This window comes from Pelobates fuscus, chromosome 3 (assembly GCF_036172605.1).
Source record: "Pelobates fuscus isolate aPelFus1 chromosome 3, aPelFus1.pri, whole genome shotgun sequence".
NCBI lineage: Eukaryota > Metazoa > Chordata > Amphibia > Anura > Pelobatidae > Pelobates > Pelobates fuscus.
Window position 1 is genome coordinate 334,176,437 of NC_086319.1, and position 22,498 is coordinate 334,198,934.

The 22,498-nt window shown below is 48.3% G+C and overlaps 1 protein-coding gene across 1 annotated transcript in view; it reads right to left on the bottom strand.

Annotated features, from left to right (window-relative positions):
• Positions 1 to 6,288: 6,288 nt before the first annotated feature.
• Positions 6,289 to 22,498, bottom strand: part of LYSMD2 (LysM domain containing 2) — a 45,716-nt gene continuing 29,506 nt past the window's right edge. The window contains exon 3 of the mRNA XM_063445695.1: positions 6,289 to 7,253. Within this exon, the coding sequence (XP_063301765.1) occupies positions 7,211 to 7,253 (43 nt within the window). The 3' untranslated portion in view covers positions 6,289 to 7,210. The remainder of the gene's footprint in view (positions 7,254 to 22,498) is intronic.

Consider the following 22,498-nt stretch of genomic DNA (forward strand, 5'->3'; position numbering starts at 1 on the left):
TGCAAGTACAATGACCCTTGGCAAACTGATGAAGGATGTCTCTACTAGGCAATTGTACCGGTAACGGAGGCTTAAGATGATTTATGATCGGATGCGGTCTCATTTCAGATTTGGGTTGGTCTGGGTCCCTGGCCCTGTGGGACCTCTAAGGAATACTGGAGGGACAGGGACTCACACCCCACGTAGGCCTGGCTATCGGTAAGACCAGGCACCAGTTGTACATAATATGTTTCTCGTTTCTTTTTTCCCTTTTTTATACCTTACTCTATCCCTTTTCTTCCATTTTACATTTTCTACCCTACTTTTCCATGGAGGGGGACGTGGGGGCGGTACCCCTAAGGATCAGCCGGAGACTTCCTGAGGTGCACCCGAGGGATGGACGAGTTCAATCGAGGAGGAGGAGCGGGACGACTGGTTAGATTACATTGCTTGGTCCCACTGGCACTAAACAGACTAGAAAGCGCTGGCTAACAATACTCCTCCCACCCGCGAGAAAGGTAAATGAGGTCAATTTAGAGCGCATGCTTAACACTTTGCCTTATTATAGCGAAACCCACAGGGCGGATCCATGCCGGTGAAGATATTGTCATTGAATGTTAAAGGACTCAATGCACCCAAAAAACGGCGCCTCATGTTTAGGGACCTCAAAAGATTAAACCCCGATATAGCTTTCCTGCAGGAGACACACATTCGGGCGTCGGCGAAGTTTGCGCTTAGGGACCATGCATACCGCACCACATATGAGTCTAGAGCTCTCAATAAGAGAAATGGGGTAGCTATTTTAATACATCACAGATGCCCACTCAATGTTTCAAAGGTACACATAGACTCGGGAGGCTGCTTTGTACTCCTGTCAGGAACGCTGTACTCCCATCCTAAATCTTTATGGCCCGAATGACCCTTCTAAGGAGTTCTGGGCAGCGTTGACCCAGGTAATCAATACATTGCCACATGGAATGATAATAGTAGGGGACGATTTAAATGCAGTTCCATGCCCAGCGAGAGATAGGGGACCTGGTAAAGGTCTCCCTAGGTCACATAAAAGGGGCGGGCAGGACAAATTGTTACATATTTTCATGCAAGATACAGGCCTCGTTGATGTCTGGAGGGCGCAAAACCCGGATGATAACGATTTTACATTCTATTCGGCACCCCATGACACTTATTCGAGAATTGATCTGTTTTTGGTTAGCCCCTCCTCAGTCCCCAAAGTTTCGGAATCGGATGTGGGCTGCATCACTTGGTTGGACCACGCAGACGTTTCCCTAACACTGGATAAACCAAGTGTGGCGTCCCCGTGGTCCTGGAAATTGAATACGTCTTTGCTCCGTGATCCTGCGATCGTCGAGACGGTGAAGAAGGAATTAACTGACTATTTTGTTAGAGAAGCCGAATCGGACCTGTCAAGGGTGACGGTGTGGTCGGCTCATAAAACAGTGATCAGAGGCATTTTGATTCGTGAAGCTACATTAAAGGGACACTCTAGGCACCCAGACCACTTCTGCTCATTGGAGTGGTCTGGGTGCCAACTCCCACTACTCTTAACCCTGCAAGTGTAATTATTGCAGTTTTCTATAAACGGCAATAATTACATTGCAGGGTTAACTCCACCTCTAGTGGCTGTCTATTAGACAGCCACTAGAGGTCACTTCCTGGGTTTTAGCACAGGAAACCTGTGCTAGAGCGTCGCTGGACGTCCTCACGCTGTGTGAGGACCTCCAGCGTCACTCAAAACCCCATAGGAAAGCATTGAAATAATTTTTCAATGCTTTCCTATGGGGAGACGTAATGCGCATGCGCGGCATTGCTGTGCATGCGCATTAGGTCCCCTCGGCCGGTGGGCGAGATCAGTCTCGCCCACCGGCCGACGCAATGAAGAGGAGGAGCGTCGCGGAGGCGGAGACAGCGACGATGGACATCGCCGCTGCCTCAGGTGAGTCACTGAAGGGGTTTTCACCCCTTCAGTAACCGGGGATTGGGGGGTGGGAGGGAGAGGGACCCTCCAGTGCCAGGAAAACGGATCGTTTTCCTGGCACTGGAGTTTCCCTTTAAAGAAAAAACGTAAAGCCCTATTATTGTCATCCCTTCTGGAGTCTTTGCGTAAGGCTGAACAAAGACATAAGACGCTACACCCGCTAATTTACAGGCGGTTCAGGTACTGAGGGCTTCGGTAAGAGAAACGCTGCTAGACGATACGGCATGGGCAATCATAGGGTCTAAACGGACTTTCTTTGAAAAAGCTAACAAGATGGACACCCTACTGGCGAGGTCGCTGCGACCACCACAGCATAGAACCCACATCACCAAAATCAAAGATGCTTCGGGACAATGCCATACAGATCCTACAGACATAGCAAAGGTAGTTACAGAATTTTTTACTAAACTGTACAATCATTCCACAACAGACCCAGACGGAATGCAAAGTGAAAGCGATAGAACACGTACTTTCCTTGCTGGGCTGGACTTACCAAAACTAAGTGGGGCGGAGGTTGATGGCTTGAGGAAACCGATCTCGTCAGAGGAAGTAGATGTGGCGATCTCTGCATTGAAGAGTAGCTTCGATGGCTCCTATTATAAAACTTTTCGGGAAGAACTGGTTTCGTATCTGGAAGCTTGGTTTAACGAATTGATAGATGGAGGTCCCCCTAATAGGGACATGTCACTAGCTGATATTGTCTTATTACCGAAACCGGGACGGGCTCTGTCGTTCCCAGAAAACTTCCGCCCGATATTCTTAATCAACCACAATTCCAAAATACCTCGATTGGTCCACCCGGACCAAGTGGGGTTTATACCAACGATGTTACTGTCGTTGGACCCCGAAAAGGCGTTCGACAGGGTTAAATGGCCTTACTTATTTACAATGCTGGATCATTTTGGCTTCCCAGCTCAGTTTACGATGGCGGTACGAGCCATGTATACCAACGTCAGGGCGCAAATTTGCATTTCGGGTGCAAGGATCTATCCATTCGATCTGAGTAACGGCACTAGACAGGGCTGCCCGCTGTCACCCTTGTTGTTCGCTTTATCATTAGAACCACTCCTTCAGGCAATACGCGCGGCCTCGGACATTAAAGGAGTAGACGTCGGAGGGCAAAGATATGTGGTGTCGGCGTTCGCAGACGACATACTGCTGACTCTGACTGAGCCACGGGAATCTATGGTGGCGCTAACAGATGTATTGAAGGACTTTGGAGAATTGGCCGGATACAAGGTAAATATGGACAAGTCCAGCGTGTTGCCTTTAGGTATGCCTGAGCGGGACGTCGCTCACATAGGGGCAACGTATAACTTACGAATAGCAAACGATCACATAAAATACTTAGGCATACAACTAACGGCAGACCCAACTAAATTGTTTCAACAGAATTATACCCTGCTGATTAGGACATTGATGACGGATATGGAGCAATGAACAGATAAGGCAATTTCCTGGATAGGGAGGATTCATTCCGTGAAAATGAATGTGCTCCCTAGAATATTGTTCTTGTTTCAGGCACTCCCGATTAGAGTAACCAGATCTGACTTGGGTCCACTTCAACAAACAATAGGCAAATTTATTTGGCAGAACAAGAAACATAGGGTCTCACGCAACATTCTTTACCGAGCTAAAGACAGGGGCGGCCTAGGCCTTCCACACTTACATTTTTATTATGAGGCAGCCCAACTGGCCCAGGTGGCACTGTGGCACTCTCCGCCGGAGGAAAGGAGATGGGTGGACCTGGAAGCGTCCCTTATGGGGATGGATATGCCTCAGTTCTATATGTGGACCCCTAAAGAGCACAGGCCAAACATCGAAGTGCCCTGTCCAGCGATTCTCAACTCCTTGAGGATATGGGACATGGCCACCCCTAAGTACGGCCTGGCGTCCTCCCCCTCTCCAATGACCCCCCAGCTGAGGAACAAGGCATTCCTGCCAGGAATGACGGCCCAGGCTTTTAGAGGTATAGAACGGGCAGGGCTACAGAGATTGCACCAGCTATTTGAGGATTTGCAAAACAAAACGCCTTTGCGACCCTTTGATTTTTTTTAGATACCTCCAGATTAGAGCTTATGCCCAAGACACTCAGGTTAAATGAGTCGCAGAAACACCGATGACGTTCTTCGAAAGAATGTGTGCGAAGGAACAATTCCCGAGCAGACTGATTTCACTTCTTTATTCACAGTTGTGCAATAACACTTTAGAATGGGGAGGACTTACATATATAGACCAATGGGAGGCGGATTTGGGAGAGACGCTGGAAGGGGTAGAGTGGCAGGAAATATGGGAGGCGGCCACGCAGTCCTCTATGTGTGTCTCGCTGCAGGAACAATCATATAAGACGCTATTTCGATTGTATATTACACCGGTAAAATTAAGCCGTATAAATCAAACTACTAATGACCTATGTTGGCGGGGGTGCGGTCTCAAAGGCACATATGTTCACATGTGGTGGGAATGCCCAATAGCACAAGTCTTTTGGCGGCGAATTGCGCAGTTATTGCGAGACATATTCGAGAGAGAGGTTAAGCTAGACCCATGGGTGTTCTTGCTAGCTAGATCTATGGAAAACTGGACAAAAGCGGAACAGACCCTATTGCATAAGGTGAACCTGGCCGCTAGGAGAGCTTTGGCACAGGTGTGGCTGCGGAGCGAGGCTCCGGAAATTGCTGTGGTAATCCGGAAGGTTAAAGATAATTATCTCATGGATGACCTCACGTCCCGGGTTAGAGACACGACGAAAAAATTCGAAAAAGTTTGGGGCCCTTGGATGGCCAGCGCAGCAAGTGCTTGATGCGTACACAAAAGAGACCTCCCAGGATGGGATTTAATCAATAGGATACAGGCAGCCCTGACTTCCCCCGCACCTCACCACTCCACCCCTTTCCTGATTCTCTCACTTACTGAATCCCTACTTACCCCTCTTACTATCTTTCTTTTTACCGTGAGACATACTCACGATTGTTGCAACAAAACCATACAATATGTCACTAACTTGCATTTCGCAAGGATATGGACCTGTGCTCACAGGAACAAACGGATAGCGATTTATAAGTGATTAAGATACAGGTATATAGGATCCACACATTACTGCATGGGAAAAGAAGGGGCATGTCCTGCCGACCAAAGAAATGTCTGTATGGTTTTCTGTTTCTTCTTCATGTTTTATCTGATTTTCCTTTTATGTTATAAGTTAAAAAATACCAGGGAGAGGGCGGAGCCTGACTAGCAAGCGAGTAAGACGTGCTCTGCTCGAGCTCCCGCCGGACGGCGACATAACCGCCAGAAATCGGGGGGTGCAACCCTGGAAAACCCGCAAAACGAGGCTAATCAACTTGGGGAACCCAGTGCACACCCGCAGATACCTGACTTGCCGCCCGGAATCCAAAGCGGCCTACAAGAGAGGACGGGCTGGGAAGACGGCCGCATCCCGCTAGCCGCAGACCAGCACAAATCATCCCCCCCTTTGGACCGGTGGGGGTTAACCCAGTCCCCGCCACACAGAACCGGCCCGTCGCCGCCCGCGTTCCCCTCTCCCCTTACCGGTCAGCGAGCGGCGTCCTCTCCCCTTGACACGCCGCTCGCGTCCTCTACTCCTCCCAGCGGCAGCATGTCTAACACTGCACGCTGGGAGCCGGCACTGATATCGTGACCTGGCGTTAAAGCTACAGGGCAACAATTACAGTGGGGGGTATAGATATTTCCCACGTGTGATTGTTAATTCTGATTGGAAGTTATCCAATCAGAATTAAGATAAGGATATAAATACTTACCTTTTCTGTCTCTCAGTGCCCTGTTGTGGTGTTTGCTTACTAGTATTGATACTGAACTTGTGTTTCTGGTTACGTACTCTCTGGCTTGTTAATCTGACTTTGTGACTTTCTCCTACCCTTTGACCTCGGCTTGTTTCTCGTTATTCTGTCTTCTGGTTCCCCTTACTCGGCTTGTCTCCTGACTATTCTGTGTGTGCTTAGCCCGGCCACTCTAAGGTCCGGTACTGCACCTTTTCTGTGTGTGTGTTAGCGTGTTGGGTTCCCCGAATCGTGACACTTTCAGCCTATCACAGCACCCATTTCAGGTATGAATTGGTATGGCTAGAAGGAAATGTTAAATCTCTGCCTTAGCCATTCTTCTCTGTCGGTGGCCAGAAACCCTTATTTAGTATTAAACTGCTAAAAATGGTTTAAAACTGAATTGTGGGACGGCACTAGAGAACACAAGGCACCAGAAGAAATTCAATGAGACATAGTAGTGCTACTATTGCTTAAAATGTCCCTTTACAATAGGCTGTCATGCCTAATATTCATGCTCTTTACTTCACTGCCATAGGTGGAGTGAAAAGAATATCATGTAGGCCACGCTCCATTTTCTATCTTTTTTGAGGCAGCACTCAAATAGCATGACATGTAAAGTATGCTCCCAATATGTGCACACGAGACAGGTTTTCTCTTCTGATATTGGCTTCATCCAGCAAAAAAGGCATATCAGAGGAAAAAGTAAGTTGTGCTGGATGTAATATACATGGGTGGCATAAAGAAAGTAGAACAGAGGGGAGAGAGATGTATGGAATCCTGACTCTCTCCCTTCTCTCCCTCCTATTTCTAACAGTATTTCATTGGATTCCGACAATATTCAACAAGTTTTAGAAACTCACAATAAAAAGAAATGTAAATAAAAAAAACACTTGAAAATTTAAAAAGTTTTATATTTTAATCAACTGCATCATACACACACACATAACACAAAAAAACCAAAAAAAAACCACCCTTACGAAATCCTTATCAACATCATAATTAAAAAAGCAGATCATTAAGTACAAAGAAAGATAAAAGAAATAATAGAATGGAGACACACTGTATTGCAAAGTAAATACTGCTCGCTCTGCAGTCAGGTCACTGAAACAGTCATAAGGGCAGAGCTATGCCATGAATTCTGCTAATTAAAAACACAAACAAATCAAAAAGAATATTGCAAACAAGAGGACTCCATAAATGTCTGCACAAAAACTGCAGTTTATACAGATAACGTGAAGGCTGCCACTTGGTTTTTCAAGGCAACATTATAAGGACACTGAATGATTGCAAAAAACATGAAGGGAAAAAAAAAATCAATTTCAGTGCAATTAGAGTCAAAATGTCGACTACAGATTAATTTATCGAATAGGAAGCCTTTTCAATTGTATATTCCATCCCCAGTCATTGACTTTCACATAGGAATAACAATTATTATTCAATGTTGATAGGAGGAAGTTGCATAGGAGTCCTCATCGTGTCTAGGAAAAAAAATAAATGGGAATAAAAAATGTGTTAAAAAGATTATGCAGTTTTTGTTCTACAGTGAAATAGTGACACGTGCAGAAACCACCACCCACACACAACAAAATGCACCTACCGGTAATTTAATTTTAACATTTACAGGTACACTATACTCACCAAAACAACTTAACAACTTAACGCGGCAGTGACAACCCAGGCAGTCTCCCTGCGGCCAATCCGGCCATCCCAGGCCATGTTATCGTAATGTAATCACTATCACATGGCCTCAATAGCTGCCTGCAGGGGGTCTGCCTGGATTATCAGCCAGTTCCCTAAATGCTGAAATTTAGTGGAAGAAATTATTATTATTTTATTTTTTATAAAATATTTTACCAGGAAAGATACATTGAGATTTCTCTCGTTTTCAAGTATGTCCTGGGTCCACAAATCATATGGCAAATGTACATATAGCAAATACATTTTTTTATATGAAAATAATAAGGAAAATATTACTGTACATGGGGAGTACTGTTGCACTCAGTAGACTCGCTGAACACAAATGTTAGTGTTTCAAAACAGTAACAAGTATCATGACAATATCATCAGTGAAAGGGCAGTTTGTGTGTGAAAAATGCAAAAAAAAACAATACGAACGCTAACTTTGGCAGTGGTTTGTGACTAAGTGGCTACTAAAAAAGACTGGACATGCCCCATTTTGAATACCCTGGGTTGTCTACTTTTGCCAATGGTATGCTATGATGGATGTAATTCTCATTACAGGGTTGCCATTCAGTCTCAAGGGCAACATAACCAATCTGGCAAATTTAAATCTGTAAAAACTGGAAAAGGAAAAGTCCTTTCTCAAATTTTCCCAAATCCCATAAAACCTGTACATGGGGGTAACTGTTGTACTTGTGAGACATCGCCGAACAAAAATATTATTGCTGTAAAACAGTATTATGACATTCACAGCTAAAATACCATGCAGAACTAATAAAGTCAAATTTATTACAAGTTATGGTGGCGGTTTTTCAGATTTCGGTCTATGAGTCCGCATCTCCTGCGCGTACAGTCGGAGCTGGAGGTGCTGACTCATTTACCCTGAAGAGGTATGGCGATTTGTAAGACCAGTCGGTTTATGTAATATTTTTCTTATTCTCTCTGTTTTCTTTCTATTCCTTTTCCTTCTCATCAATTGTTGAGGAGTTCGGGGGTCGGTGGCCTGATTTGGTGTGCTCCTTGGGAGCGCTACCCTTTTGACAGTGGGTGACAGCAAGCCTACTTGCTTAGACCCATGGAGTTGAAGATTGTATCTCTGAATGTTAAGTGCCTCTTGTTTAGGGAACTGAAGCGTCTGTACTCAGATATAGCCTTTCTTTAGGAGATGCACCTGCCCCGACATGCTAATTTTCCCTTACAAGAACATTCCTACAGAATGGTCTATGAAGCCAGGTCCCACCGTAAAATGAAGGGAGTTGCTATTCTTATTCATGCCAGATGCCCTTTTCGTTTTACTAGTTCTGATATAGACCCGCAGGAGAGATATGTTATCCTGTCGGTGACCCTTTATTCGCACGTCATTCATTTCGTCAATGTTTACGCTCCAAACACTCCAGACTCAGGATTCTGGGAGGATATGGCTACCAAAATTCAAACCCTGTTGCATGGTATGCTCACAGTAGGGGAGGCTGAACACCTCTTTACTGCAGGACCCCGATATAGTTACGACGGTCTGCAGGGAAATACAGGAATATTTTCTCAGGAACAACGCGGAGGACCTTACCCCAGGCACCGTATGGACTGCTCACAAAGCAGTTATTAGGGGGACTCTCATACGACTGGCAACTGTCAAAAAGAGACTTAAAACGCAGCTCTTGTGCACGCTTTTGGAATCATTACCCTCTTTAGAACAGCGACGCGAAACAACTAGGGGTGCACCGAAATGGAAAATTAAAAGTGCCCTTGGCCGAAATCTGAAACCGAAACGGATTTTTTTCCCCAAATGTTTTCTTCTATATTTAATATGACATTTTAATGAATTTAATTAAATATGAAAGACTTCCCTTCTACCTTCGTGGTCCCCCCTACCACAGTGTTCCTTTTCCCTTCTCTGTACCTTAGTCCCCCCTCCCCTGTCCCATAGTGTTCTTTCCTCCCCCCTCCCCTGTCCCATAGTGTTCTTTCCTCCCCCCTCCCCTGTCCCATAGTGTTCTTTCCTCCCCCCTCCCCTGTCCCATAGTGTTCTTTCCTCCCCCCTCCCCTGTCCCATAGTGTTCTTTCTTCCCCCCTCCCCTGTCCCATAGTGTTCTTTCTTCCCCCCTCCCCTGTCCCATAGTGTTCTTTCTTCCCCCCTCCCCTGTCCCATAGTGTTCTTTCTTCCCCCCTCCCCTGTCCCATAGTGTTCTTTCTTCCCCCCTCCCCTGTCCCATAGTGTTCTTTCTTCCCCCCTCCCCTGTCCCATAGTGTTCTTTCTTCCCCCCTCCCCTGTCCCATAGTGTTCTCTCCTCCCCCCTGTCCCATAGTGTTCTCTCCTCCCCCCTGTCCCATAGTGTTCTCTCCTCCCCCCTGTCCCATAGTGTTCTCTCCTCCCCCCGTCCCATAGTGTTCTCTCCTCCCCCCGTCCCATAGTGTTCTCTCCTCCCCCCCGTCCCATAGTGTTCTCTCCTCCCCCCGTCCCATAGTGTTCTCTCCTCCCCCCCCCCCCTCCCCTAAACTATTGTTTCCTTCTTCCAACATAGGATTTAATGCATGTACAGAAGCTAAAGCGACTAAGCCATGAATTTACACAGCTCCTATTCCTTAAAGGTAAATTCCAGTTATGTAAATTTGCATTCAGGTGCAACTATAATCATGGATATAAATATCAGGGAAAACGCTGTCTGGACCTATAAAAATTAATAAGACATAGTGAAGAAAGATGTAGGAAGGAAAATCGCTCTGAAATAGCCACCACCTACTCCTGTAGGGGGGTCACACTGAGGATATGCTGGATCTTGTAGATATTAAAATCCGGAACCAAAAGTAGAGCAGGAACAAAGTATGGTAGAAAAGGTATTTATTCATAAATACAATAAAAGGCACTGGTCCAACGCGTTTCGTTCAAACAGAACTTCTTCAGGGACCTTTCAAGTTAAAATTAATAATACATATACCATACATACAAATTCCCGCTGTACCCTCCCTTATCCCACAGTCCCAATATATAAGGCAGCTACTAATCCCATTGGTGGTGTGGTGGGTGTGTTCGAGCTTGGTTCCGGATTCCTCAATCACTTGCCGACTCACAGCTGATCGTCAACTTCTTTTCCCGCTTCCCGGGTTTCAGAAGTGTCGCCGGAAGTGACATCTGCGTTCCAAAATACCACTTCCGTGCGTTCCATCTCTGATTTCGCATCCGCGTGAAGTGTGGTCCTCGTGAGTCTCTATAGTTATGTATACACATGCGTGGTCGGCGAAAAGCCGAACTTAGAAAAAATTATGATCAGTGACTGCTAATAACATAGCCCATTGGAAAAAAAGAAAAGAGTGTATCAATATCAAATCATAAAACTTTATCAAGTGCAATTATTGCTTCAAATTTTAGTTCATATAATGTCTATTTTTAATTAATTTATACCCTTTAATCCAATACATGATATTTAAACATATTAAAAAAATTATATATGTATAATAAAAATGCACTCTGAATAATCAGTTTTACGTGAAAGAAGATTATAAATAAAACTGATAATAATTCCCATAAGATTAAACGAAAATACTCCATATATCTCAGACAGATAATTGTAATATTACAAACATCTAATCATCAAGAAAACAAATCAAGTCAATGTCCACATTTAACCCCTTCGGCTCCAGTGTCTGTAAGCAGTGTATCCAATAAGTTTCTTTCTGTCGAAGTCGTTTTAACCTATCCCCTCCTCTCCAATGGGGCGGGATATATTCAATACCTTTACACAAAAAATCTTTAAAATTGAATGCAGGACATGACTGACAGTGTAATGGAACCGAGTGGGTTGTGAGACGTTTTTTAATATTATTCAAATGTTCCATGAATCTGACTTTCAGTAATCTCTTGGTGCGTCCCACATATTGCCTGCCGCACGGACACTGCAGTAAATATACTACAAAATCCGTGCGGCAGCCAATCAGCGACCTAATGGGAAATGAAATCCCTGTGGTGGTACTTTGAAAAGAGTCAGAATCTAATAAAGAGGCTGTACCACATGCCACACATCCTCTACAGCCTCTAAAACCCTTAATGCTATTACTAGGGATAGATTTATTAATGGGTTTGATATAACTTGGTGCTAACATATTCTTCAAATTTTTGTTCTTCCTATAAATCATTTGTGGATTATTCGGCAATAATTGTCCCATAACAGGGTCACTTTGTAAGATAGACCAATGTTTTTTGAACACTTTCCTAATCTCATTATGTTGGGTATTGAATCTTGTCTTGAATGCAAAATTAAATTTGGATATTGAATTATTCTTAGATTTATCCATGTCTTTGAGTAACTCATCCCTCTCCCCAACACCAATAATTCTCATCTCTTTTTCTATACTATTTTTGTTGTAGCCACGTCTCATTAATTTTTGTTTAATATATCCTGCCTGTGTTTGAAATTCTTGAGGTATAGAACAGTTACGTTTGACTCTAATTAGTTGACTTTTAGTTATTCCTCTCAGCCAGGGCTGGTGATGGCAGCTGGTCTTATGCACGTAGCTGTTACCATCTGTTGGTTTAAAATAGCACCTAGTATGAATTTTATCTTGTTGACTAATGTTGGCAACATACTCTTGTTGGCAACTATAATCATGTATAGCAAAACCACTACTACTATTTACTTAATATTACACAGGGGAGAAATGTGTCCAAATAAATCCTAATACAGAACATTAGATCTGAAATAAGAGAGAAAAAAAAAGTGTTTTATACTCTGCAAAGGACTATTTTAGGCAGCGAAACCGCATTCTCTCATTAAAGTGGTTATAGTGTTTGGAGAACCTTGACGCCGCCCTTACATTCGGTGTCAAAAAAAGTTTTTTGAGTCCCCAGTATCTCCTCCCCCCTGTGCTGCTTGGGCTAACGAGGAAGCATAAGCATGAGCTGCACTGAGTGACTGTGATTATGTGAAAGTGTCAGCAGACCACTTTCAGCTTATCACAGAGCCAATTGTTGGTAAGAATTGGTATGGCATGAAGAAAGTGTGTAATCTCTGCCTTAGCCCTATCTCCTGTGGGAACTGGGCTGTGGGTGGTCAGGGACCCATATTTAGTGTTTAGCTGATGAAAATTGTTTGGACGCTGAATGGAGTAACAGCACCATAGGACACCAAACACTATAACCAATTCAATGAAATTAAATTGTTATGCTGCCTAAAGCAGGTACCATTGTTAGCTCATGTTTAAAAGAGCTACTAAAAAAGAATAAATTAGATTCAGTTTGTATTAGAAGTCTATTGCTGTTGTCGCAACACAATGCACACGTATAAATTAAGGTTCAATGCTAGTAAAGCAATCACAAGGTTGGAAAATCAAAACTCAGAGAAACAGCAAATTCATTTGTGGTCTCAAAATCAACTTTAAAGGATCACTATAATGTCAGGAAACAAAGCGGTTTTCCTGACACTAGTGTGCCCTGAGGGTGCCCCCACCGGGCTCCCTCGGCGCTGGTGGCCTCTCCTCCCCGTCAGACGTCAGCTCCCCCATCCGACATCACTGGAGCTCAACGCATTCCTATGGATGCTCTGCGCGATGGAGGCGAAATTCGCCTCCAGCGTTGCAGATGCGCCTCTAGTGGCTCTCCGGAAGACAGCCACTAGAGGCTGGATTAACCCCAAAACAAACATTTTCCTGGCACTATATAGTCCTTAGGTCCCCCCCACCCTCAGGGCCCCCCTCTCGCTAGTCTGAAGGGGTTAAAACCCCTTCAGCCACTTACCTTTATCCAGCGCCGGGCTCCCTCGGCGCTGGTGACCTTTCCTCCCCCTCCGACGTCAGCCGAATGTGCATGCGCGGCCAGAGCGTTCTGCGTGCACAATACGATTTTCGCATTGAGCGTCGGGGAAGTGCCTCTAGCGGCGGTCAGGAAGACAGCCACTAGGGGCTGGATTAACCCATATGTAAACATAGCAGTTTCTCTGAAACTGCTCTGTTTAAATCTGAAGGATTAAAACCTGGGGGACCTGGCACCCAGACCACTTCATTGAGCTGAAGTGGTCTGGGTGACTATAATGGTCCTTTAAGACAATGAAAAAAGCAAGATCAGCCTTAGTGAGCTCAGTAATAGCAATCAATCAATCTGGTAGAAAGACAGTGGGAAGGGATGTTTTCTCAATAAAGTCACCCAATCTACTTCTTCTCAGTAAAGTTGTCTGGGTACAGCGTGTCTGTCCTTTTAATCTTGCAAATTAAAACATTGCAGTTTCTAGAATAAGGAGAGTAGAAATGTATTTACATTTGTAACATTTCTTTAATGCACACAGGGGCGGGGTCCTTAATAAAAGTAGACAGGAACATTATAGCATGAGGAATACAGGTTTGTATTACGGGTTCTCAGTCATGTTCCAGTTTGCATCACTGGTTGGTGCTGTGGAATGAAGGGGACTACAGTGGGCACTGTCGTGACGGTCTCGATCTCAAGTGGGTGCAGGCAGTCCCAGTGACCTGAACAGGACTGGAGCCTTGTCTACGGAGGATAGATTGTGAGTTGTGAGGGTGCAGTGCATTAGGATGTCACTTACAGCCAAAGCTGGGGCCCTTGGTAATTTCAGAAGGTGGAACAAACCGTTGATCATGACCTTTTTGGCTTGTGTAGAGGATAGCAGACAAGGCCACCAGACACCTCAGGTACTGTGGCAGTTCTTCCATTGTGACCGCTTCAGGTACACCTCTGATTTTAAGGTTGTTGCGTCTGGATCAAGCATCCAGCATTGAGTGTTGTGTGGAGAATGCTTGTTGGGCTTTCTGTACTTGCGAGTCTCTCATAGTTGACACTGCCTGCTTCACAACTATGATGTTCTTTTCAGTGGCACAGACCCGGTCAGTCACCATCTGTAAGTCAGTCTCGATCACTGCTGTATCAGCTGCTAAGGTCTGCGTAAAGTCAGCTAGGAGGGTCTTAATGTTCTGCTTAGATGCCAGGGTTGAGAAGTCTGGGTAGATTGGAGGTGTGTGCTTGCAGCCCTGCTGCTTGCGCCGAGATGGAGTTTCCTCCTGGGTGTCGGCCTGAGGTTCAGTTATGGCCGTGTAGGCATCTTGGGCCGCCATCTTGCTTTTTGGCCTGTCTCTGGAGCAGGTACCCGATATCTCGGGAGTCACAAGGTGTACCTGGAAGTGGTTTCTGAGATCGCTTCCCCATTTTAGGTAGTAGGTCTGGCGTAGTGGTGTTCATGATATCGACCCTCGTGTACAGGGTTTGGGGTGGGCTCCGCTATTCCTCGAGTCCAAGGCTTGGGGAAGGTGGTAGGCAGCCTTTTCTTTCATGGTTTCAACCGAGATTGCTAGAAGAATGGTATGTGCCGTTTCCATGTACCACTCCAGGGTGAGTACGTGGGTCGTGGCAGTCGGGTGAGAAATGATGCCCATGATTTTCGAGGGATTCTGGCAGTTTGCCTTGGAAGCTGTGGGAAATGGGGTCTGCTCTGGGATGCAGTTAAGCCCCGCCCCTAAAATGTTTCACAACAGCCCTGCCATCTCACACCCCTAAAATTAAAGTGTCCCTCTTTGTCCATTTGAAGAGCTGCAAACATGTTCTAAAGCCAACAGAATAATCAGGATACCTTTAATAATGAATTCATTTACAATGCTAACCACAATAAAATGTCTCGTAGGAGAGCAAATATATTTATTTAAGATAAAAGCAGCCTGAACTAGAAAAGCTACAATTTCTGGGGAAATTGTGTGAAGTGTTCTTGCCTCCACCAGTAGTCTACAACTGGAGTGGGCGGAGTAACTGTTATTATTTATTTATATAGCACATTTAATTGCAATGTTGTTGCCCAAAGTGCTTCACAGTTACATTAAAACATACAGTTATAAAAACATTAGCAGGACAGGGCGTGGCAGCCGACGAACATGGCCGCTTAAACTTTCCCTCTCCGCCCGGGTCCCGACTTACCAGCACGATTACCTGCTACGCTGCCGACATGGGGAGAACTAACAGGGCCCCACAGACCGGGAAGACCCCAGAGCCGAAGAAGGGGCAGCTCACCTCGTCCCTGCGCCAGTTCCTGGTGACCCCCGCGGACCTCGCGACGCAGCCGCATGGCGCCGACAGCTCAATGGCGTCGGAAGATTCCGCGCCCTCATCGCCGGCATCCGACCTGCACATGGGAGGTCAGGAAAAACCCCCATGGTTGGACCTCCTAAGAGCTCTGCCCACCAAAGAAGACCTCCGCTCGGCCACCTCGGAGCTGGGAATTAACATAAGGCAAGACATCCAGGCACTGAGGGCTGACATACAAGGCCTGCAAGACCGTGTGAGCCACGTGGAGGCAGCCTGTGACAGCCTGAGAGAGGCTCAGACCACACTAGCTGAGGCTGCAGAAACCTCATCTGAACAGGTACGTGGCATGGCCCTGCATATTGAGGACTTGGACAACAGGGGGCGCCGCAATAACCTAAGGCTGCGCGGCCTCCCTGAGACTGAGGACTCCCCCCAGCAGTTGCAGGACTGGCTCCTGGAAATATTTAATGAGATCCTAGGCCGTGACCACCAGGCACTAAGGGCCCGCCGGATAGCCCACCCAGGGATGTAATTTGCTGCCTGGCGAATTTTGCCTTAAAGGAGACTATCCTTAAACACGCACGAGGCCAGCAAACGCTCACCTACCGGAATCAAGACCTGCAACTCTTTCCAGATTTATCACCGGCTACTCTGACCTACCGACGCGCTCTGAAACCACTCACGAGAGTATTGGTGGCACAACAGATCCGGTACAGATGGCAGATGCCCACAGGACTACTTGTCCACACGCCAAGAGGCCCATTCCTGGTCCGCACACACAGCGACTACATAGCACTGGGCACGGAGCTCCAACTGCCCGCCATCAACATGAGATGGCCTGACCCATTGGACATCTATACCACAGCAAGAAACCCCTATCCGAGACCGGCGCTGCCGCAACGCACTCGAGGGGGACGCCAGGAGGCCACTAGGCCTACAGGTACCGCCCGTTAGAGGGCATGACTTTTCCCCCTTTCCCCCCACGCTGCACCCGCCTGGCCGCCTTGCACCGGTTTGGCCCTCTATAAGGCACAAATAGCCCCGCTACAGGACTTGGACACTATCCCCAATTACAAACTTGGCCAACCCACGGATTGGACACTCCATAATGGCACTCTGCCCCTACACCCCTCAGCGCAGCACCCCCTGACGGGCTGCATGAACAGAGGCTGGGCCACATTCCACCTACAGCCCTCACTTACAAAAGTGTCACCATGGACATGAGGGCCCCGGCTACCCCGTTGGGAAGGGGTGGGTTGGGGGACGTGACCCAAGGGACTGTGGTACCTGGAAGTGCTCACAAAGGCTGGCACTGGCCCACTGGGAGCGCCTACTGCGCTGTGTCTCGTATGGCACCCACGCATGTACATGCTGAAACTGTCCGCTGCATTGTATTTACCCTCACATGTGCTAGCGCATGCTATAGTTATTGGCGGCATGGTACATCCCACATATACCCGCACGCACAGGTTACAATCACCCTCTACGCTGCAAACCACTGCACATACGCCCGCACACACTACAACCGCCCACTGCAGGGCACGTAACATGGCATAGGCGCCCACACATACCAAAACTGTCTACTGCATTGTACCGGCCGCTATATACACGCCTGCGCACGCTCCAGATGCTCCTAGGTGGGTGTATAACCCTGCACACACGCCCGCGCACGCTAACATTGTCAATTGCATGGTATATCTTGTTTAGGAGCTAAGAGCTGGTCCCCCTATTTATAGGGTTTCTTTTGACTCGCTTCTGTACTCTCTCTAATTGCTTTACTTCTATATCATTCGGTGCATACGCCTGCTTATGCTAGAATGGCTTACTACGTTGCACGGACCACTGGGTATATGTGCCTACACATGCTACCAGTACCCCCTGGTCCGTAAATCACCCTACATACACTCCTGTGCATGTTACAATTGTCCACGGTACTGTGTATAACATGGTCTATGCCCCTGCACATACTAAACTTGTCCACTATCTACACCACAGATTAGGCACGTACGCAAGTCCAAAATGTCTATTGGCTAGTTTGCAACACAGGTGTCAGAATATACTACTCTAGGGTACAGCTGTATATTTACCATTGTATTAACACCTGCACACGCTGACCCCAGGACGATACAACCCACTTCCAAAAAGATGGGGGAACCCAGAAGGGGACACAGTGACCGGGCTACCCTCAGGGGGGACACAGGCTTTCCATACCACTTCTGGGGACGGAGGGATGGTGCCACGGGGCTACACTGGTGCACATGGGGGAGCGGGTTGGGGGGAGGGGGGGGGGTTGTCAACATCCTAGGCGTATGAGCTGTCGAAGGGGGGTCCGGCCCTGGGTCGGCTCGTACACCTTCCCTTCAGCCTAGACAAGGTCGGGACCCGGGGGTGAGTTCCCGCAGACACACAAAAGTACCAACGAGAGGTCACAGTTCCGGCTGGAACCTGACCATACTCTGGGGGACTCACACCGGGGACACGACAGAAGTGTTCCCAGGTTTGGGTTACAGTTGCTAGTGTTTGCTGCGATCCGCAGCCACCTCTGTTGGCTGGTCGATAAGGTGCCTTCCACGCCCCGTGAGGTCGGTGTCATCTGTATAGGGAGGCTGTCCCCCGCTCCGGTCCCCGGGCCAGGGATTTCTACCCCCCTGACACCGGTGCCTCTGCTCCATTATTGGGGCGGCCCCCTCTGTGCCCCACCATACAGGGGTACCCACCACCCTGCTCCGCTCTGCCTGCCCCGGACCGAGCTCTACCTACCTGGGCCCTCACCTGCCCCCACAGACCGGGGCGTATCAGACACTCGTGGGACTTGACAATATGGCTACACCCGCACCCAAATACGCACCGGCCCCACTTAACTTCCTATCCCTGAATGCAAAGGGCCTAAACTCCCCCGAAAAAAGGTCACACGCACTACGCCTCTGCCAAAAAACCAGAGCCCATGTGGTCTATTTCCAAGAAACCCACTTTAAAACTGACTCTGCTCCGAAACTCTGTAACCACATATACACCCAAGGCTTCTACAGCAATAACCCGGACGGGAAATCTAAGGGCACAGCAATACTCCTACACAAATCCATACCCTTCATAACCGACGCGACCATGACGGATAACTCGGGCAGATACGTATTTGTTAGGGGTAAAATCCTGGACGAAACCTATACGTTTGCCAACATCTATGCCCCAAACACGCGACAGGACAAATTCCTTCGGGTCACACTCCGGGCCCTCCACGACTTTGCGACAGGCTGTCTGGTCCTGGGAGGGGACTTCAACATCGCCTTACACCCGACGATGGACGCATCCAGGGGCCACTCATCGACACCCCCCCACACACTGCTCAAAATTCGTACACTTCTCCACCATTACAGACTTACAGATTGCTGGAGGGCGACCCACCCGACGGCTAGGGACTACACTTTCTACTCGACCCCGAATGACTGTTACACACGCATCGACTACTTCTTCCTTCCATATTACTATCTACCCAGATTGCGGGACTCCGCCATAGGGGGGACAATGTGGTCCGACCACGCACCACTCACGATTCAACTCACATCGCCACTGCACAAACCCAAAACCACGACATGGCGGCTCCACGAAAATCTTCTATCCAACCCGCAGGTGGCCCAAGACGTACAACAAGCCCTGACGAATTACTCCGCCGAGAACCTACCACAAGACACGTCCCCCCTCTAGACATGGGAGGCCCACAAGTGTGTGATTAGAGGGATCCTTATCTCACACTCCTCTGCCCTGAAAAAGGCACGGGAACATACGATCCGAGAACTAACCGCCAAGATAGGGACCCTAACACAGGCCCATAAACGGACACTAGACAACACGCTTCTCCAGGAACTCACAACAGCCCGTGAAGAACTAGCACGGGTCCTGCGGCAATCGTACACTAGGGCCCTCCAGCGCACTAAATCTCTTTTCCACATGGAAGGAGACAAGTGCGGCAGGTTGCTAGCCAGAATGATGAATAAAAAACGGTCCATGACATATATTGCACGAATGCGCGACGCCACAGGCCAATTGCACCACATGCCAGACCAAATCGCGACAGCTGTAACCCGTTTCTACACGGACCTTTACGCGATCCCTCCCCACGCCCCTCGAGCAGACCCGAAACTGGGAAAGACCCGCATGAACGCATACCTCACTAAATACACTAAGACAAAACTCTCCCCAGACGCAGCGGAGGCCCTGGAGGCGCCCCTGACGGAGGGGGAACTGGCCATGGCCATCAAAACCTCAAAGATAGGAAAAAGCCCGGGCCCAGATGGCCTCCCCCTCAAATACTATAAAACCTTCCTGGACACACTGTCCCGCCAATATGTCTCGGCCTTCAACTCCATAACAGAGGGAAATGCCATCCCCCAGCAAACACTGGCGGCCAACATTGTCCTATTGCCAAAGGAGGGGGGGGATACCGAACGGTGTACGGGCTACCGACCGATATCGCTACTTAACTGCGACCTACGCCTGTTCGCTAAAATACTAGCTAGGAGGTTGACCCCACACATACCAGACTTAATCTCTCCCGACCAAGTAGGATTCGTCCCCCACAGGGAAGCCAGGGATAATACGGTCCGGGCCCTTTCTCTGATCCACCACGCGCAGCGCACTCCGGAGAGCCTTCTCCTCCTCTCTACGGACGCGGAGAAGGCCTTCGACAGGGTGGCGTGGGACTACCTATTCTCGGTACTGAAACACGTCGGCCTGGGGACCCATATGCGCCAGTGGATAGAATCTCTTTACTCTTCCCCCACGGCCAGGGTGTGCATAAACGGGGTCTATACAGATGCATTCCCGGTTAGGAACGGAACTAGGCAGGGCTGCCCCCTATCGCCACTCTTATTCATCCTGGCCCTGGAGCCGTTCCTACAAGCAGTAAGGGACAACCCAGATATCTCGGGGGTGACGGTGGGGGCAGACCACCACAAAATCGCAGCATACGCGGATGATATGCTTTTCTTCATCACTAACCCAGAAATCTCCCTCCCAAACCTCATGGCTGAGTTTAAGACATACGGCCAAATCGCCAACCTCAAGATTAATTATGCTAAATCCTCTATCCTCAACATTGGCTCCCCCAGGGGGAGGGCAGACCAAATCCGACGAAACTTCCCCTTCCAATGGCAAGACACCGCTATTAAATACCTGGGCGTGAGGCTCACGGCCGACCTCTCCAAACTTTACCATACTAACTTCACCCCACTGCTGGGAACCATACGGAAGAATCTGACAGAATGGGCCACACCTCACTTTTCCTGGCTTGGCAGGGTTGCCATCGCCAAAATGAACATTCTCCCACGGGTACTGTACCTATTTCAGACAATACCAATCTCACTTCCTACCACCTTCTCAGCACTCCGAACCCTCCTCATTAAATTTATCTGGAAAGGCACTAAACCCAGACTCAAGTACACACAACTCACACTCCCCAAAACGGCAGGTGGCCTGGCAGTTCCTGACCTCAAACTGTATTACCAAGCATGCCACATGCAACGGGCCCTGGAATGGGCAAAGGAGGGAATCAGCAAACCCTGGAAGGCCATCGAAACACATCACGCAGGCAGGCCCCTCGCGGCCCTTCTGTGGTTGGACCCCTCGATTGGTAGGCGGTCAGTGCACCAACAACCCTTCATCGCCGCCACTCTAACCTTATGGCACTCACAAGCGAGGAAACTACGCCTCTCCTCCTTCCCATCCCCACTGCTACCTTTGGTATACAACCCGGACTTTGAACCGGGGGCAAGACCAGGAAACCTCCGCTGCGTCCTCCCACAAAACTTACCCAGACTCCGAGACATGACGGCCAATGGGAAAATCTTGCCCCTACAGACGCTAACGGGCACACCCACCCACCCCTTCATGACGACATTCAGATACACCCAAATTAAGAACTACATCACCGCCATACCACAACACCCCGACGTATACAGGGACCTTACACCATTCGAACAGTTGTGCCAGGACCCGGAGCCCCTGCCCCATAGCGTATCCTCCCTTTACTCTATGCTACAACGACAACAGGGACACCCCCCACCCCCTTTCATGTCCCAATGGGAGACCGCCATAGGAGAAATACTCACCGAGACCCAGTGGCACAAGATCTGTGACCTAGTACACCACTGCGCAATAGCTAGCAAAACACAGGAAACGGCCTACAAGGTCCTCACGCAATGGTACCTGACACCAGAACGTTTACAGAGAATGCACTTAGACACGGACGGCCTATGTTGGAGGTGCAGGAGAGGGGTTGGATCCTTCCTCCACATATGGTGGGAATGCTCACTCATAGTACCGTTCTGGGAGAAAATAGCTGCCATAGTGGCCCTGTTCACGGACAACGCCCCACCCTTCCAGCCCGCCCCGTATCTCCTACACCACACGACAACCCCCACGCCACGATACAAACGCTCCCTGACCATCCGAATTCTTAATGTCGCAAAGCACCTAATTCCTTTACACTGGAAAAAAGACACAACCCCACCGCTCTCCCTGTGGTTTACTAGAATGGAGGAGTTACGAGTGACAGAGGAAAGCTGGTATTCAGCCCAAGACCGAATGCAGACATACTTAGACACATGGGCACCCTGGTTGACACGGGTGGGTACAGAGGCATTTCGGACTGTGCATTTACAAATGGGGGGAGGAACTGACGATCCCCAGGAGGAGACACTAGGAGACTAACGGGATAATCCACACTCGGCTCAAAACTCAGTACTTCCTTCCCACACCCTATCCCACCCACCCCACCCCATGTCCGGTCCAGGCGGAGCGAGGGATCGGGGGCCCGGGGAGCTGGGCGGGGACCAGCCCCACGGGGGCGTAAGTGGGGCTGCGACGCCTGATGGGGTGCGGCCTTATGCGGTACCCAAAACAGCCTACGGCCTCACGGGGGTAGGGGGTGGAAGTGCGCCAGTATCCGTGTACTTTTGAACTAGCTATAAATGATATCTTAGAATGCTAAATGCTAGTTGCTCGTACTTTCTGCAACTTGTTTGCTCTATCAGAACA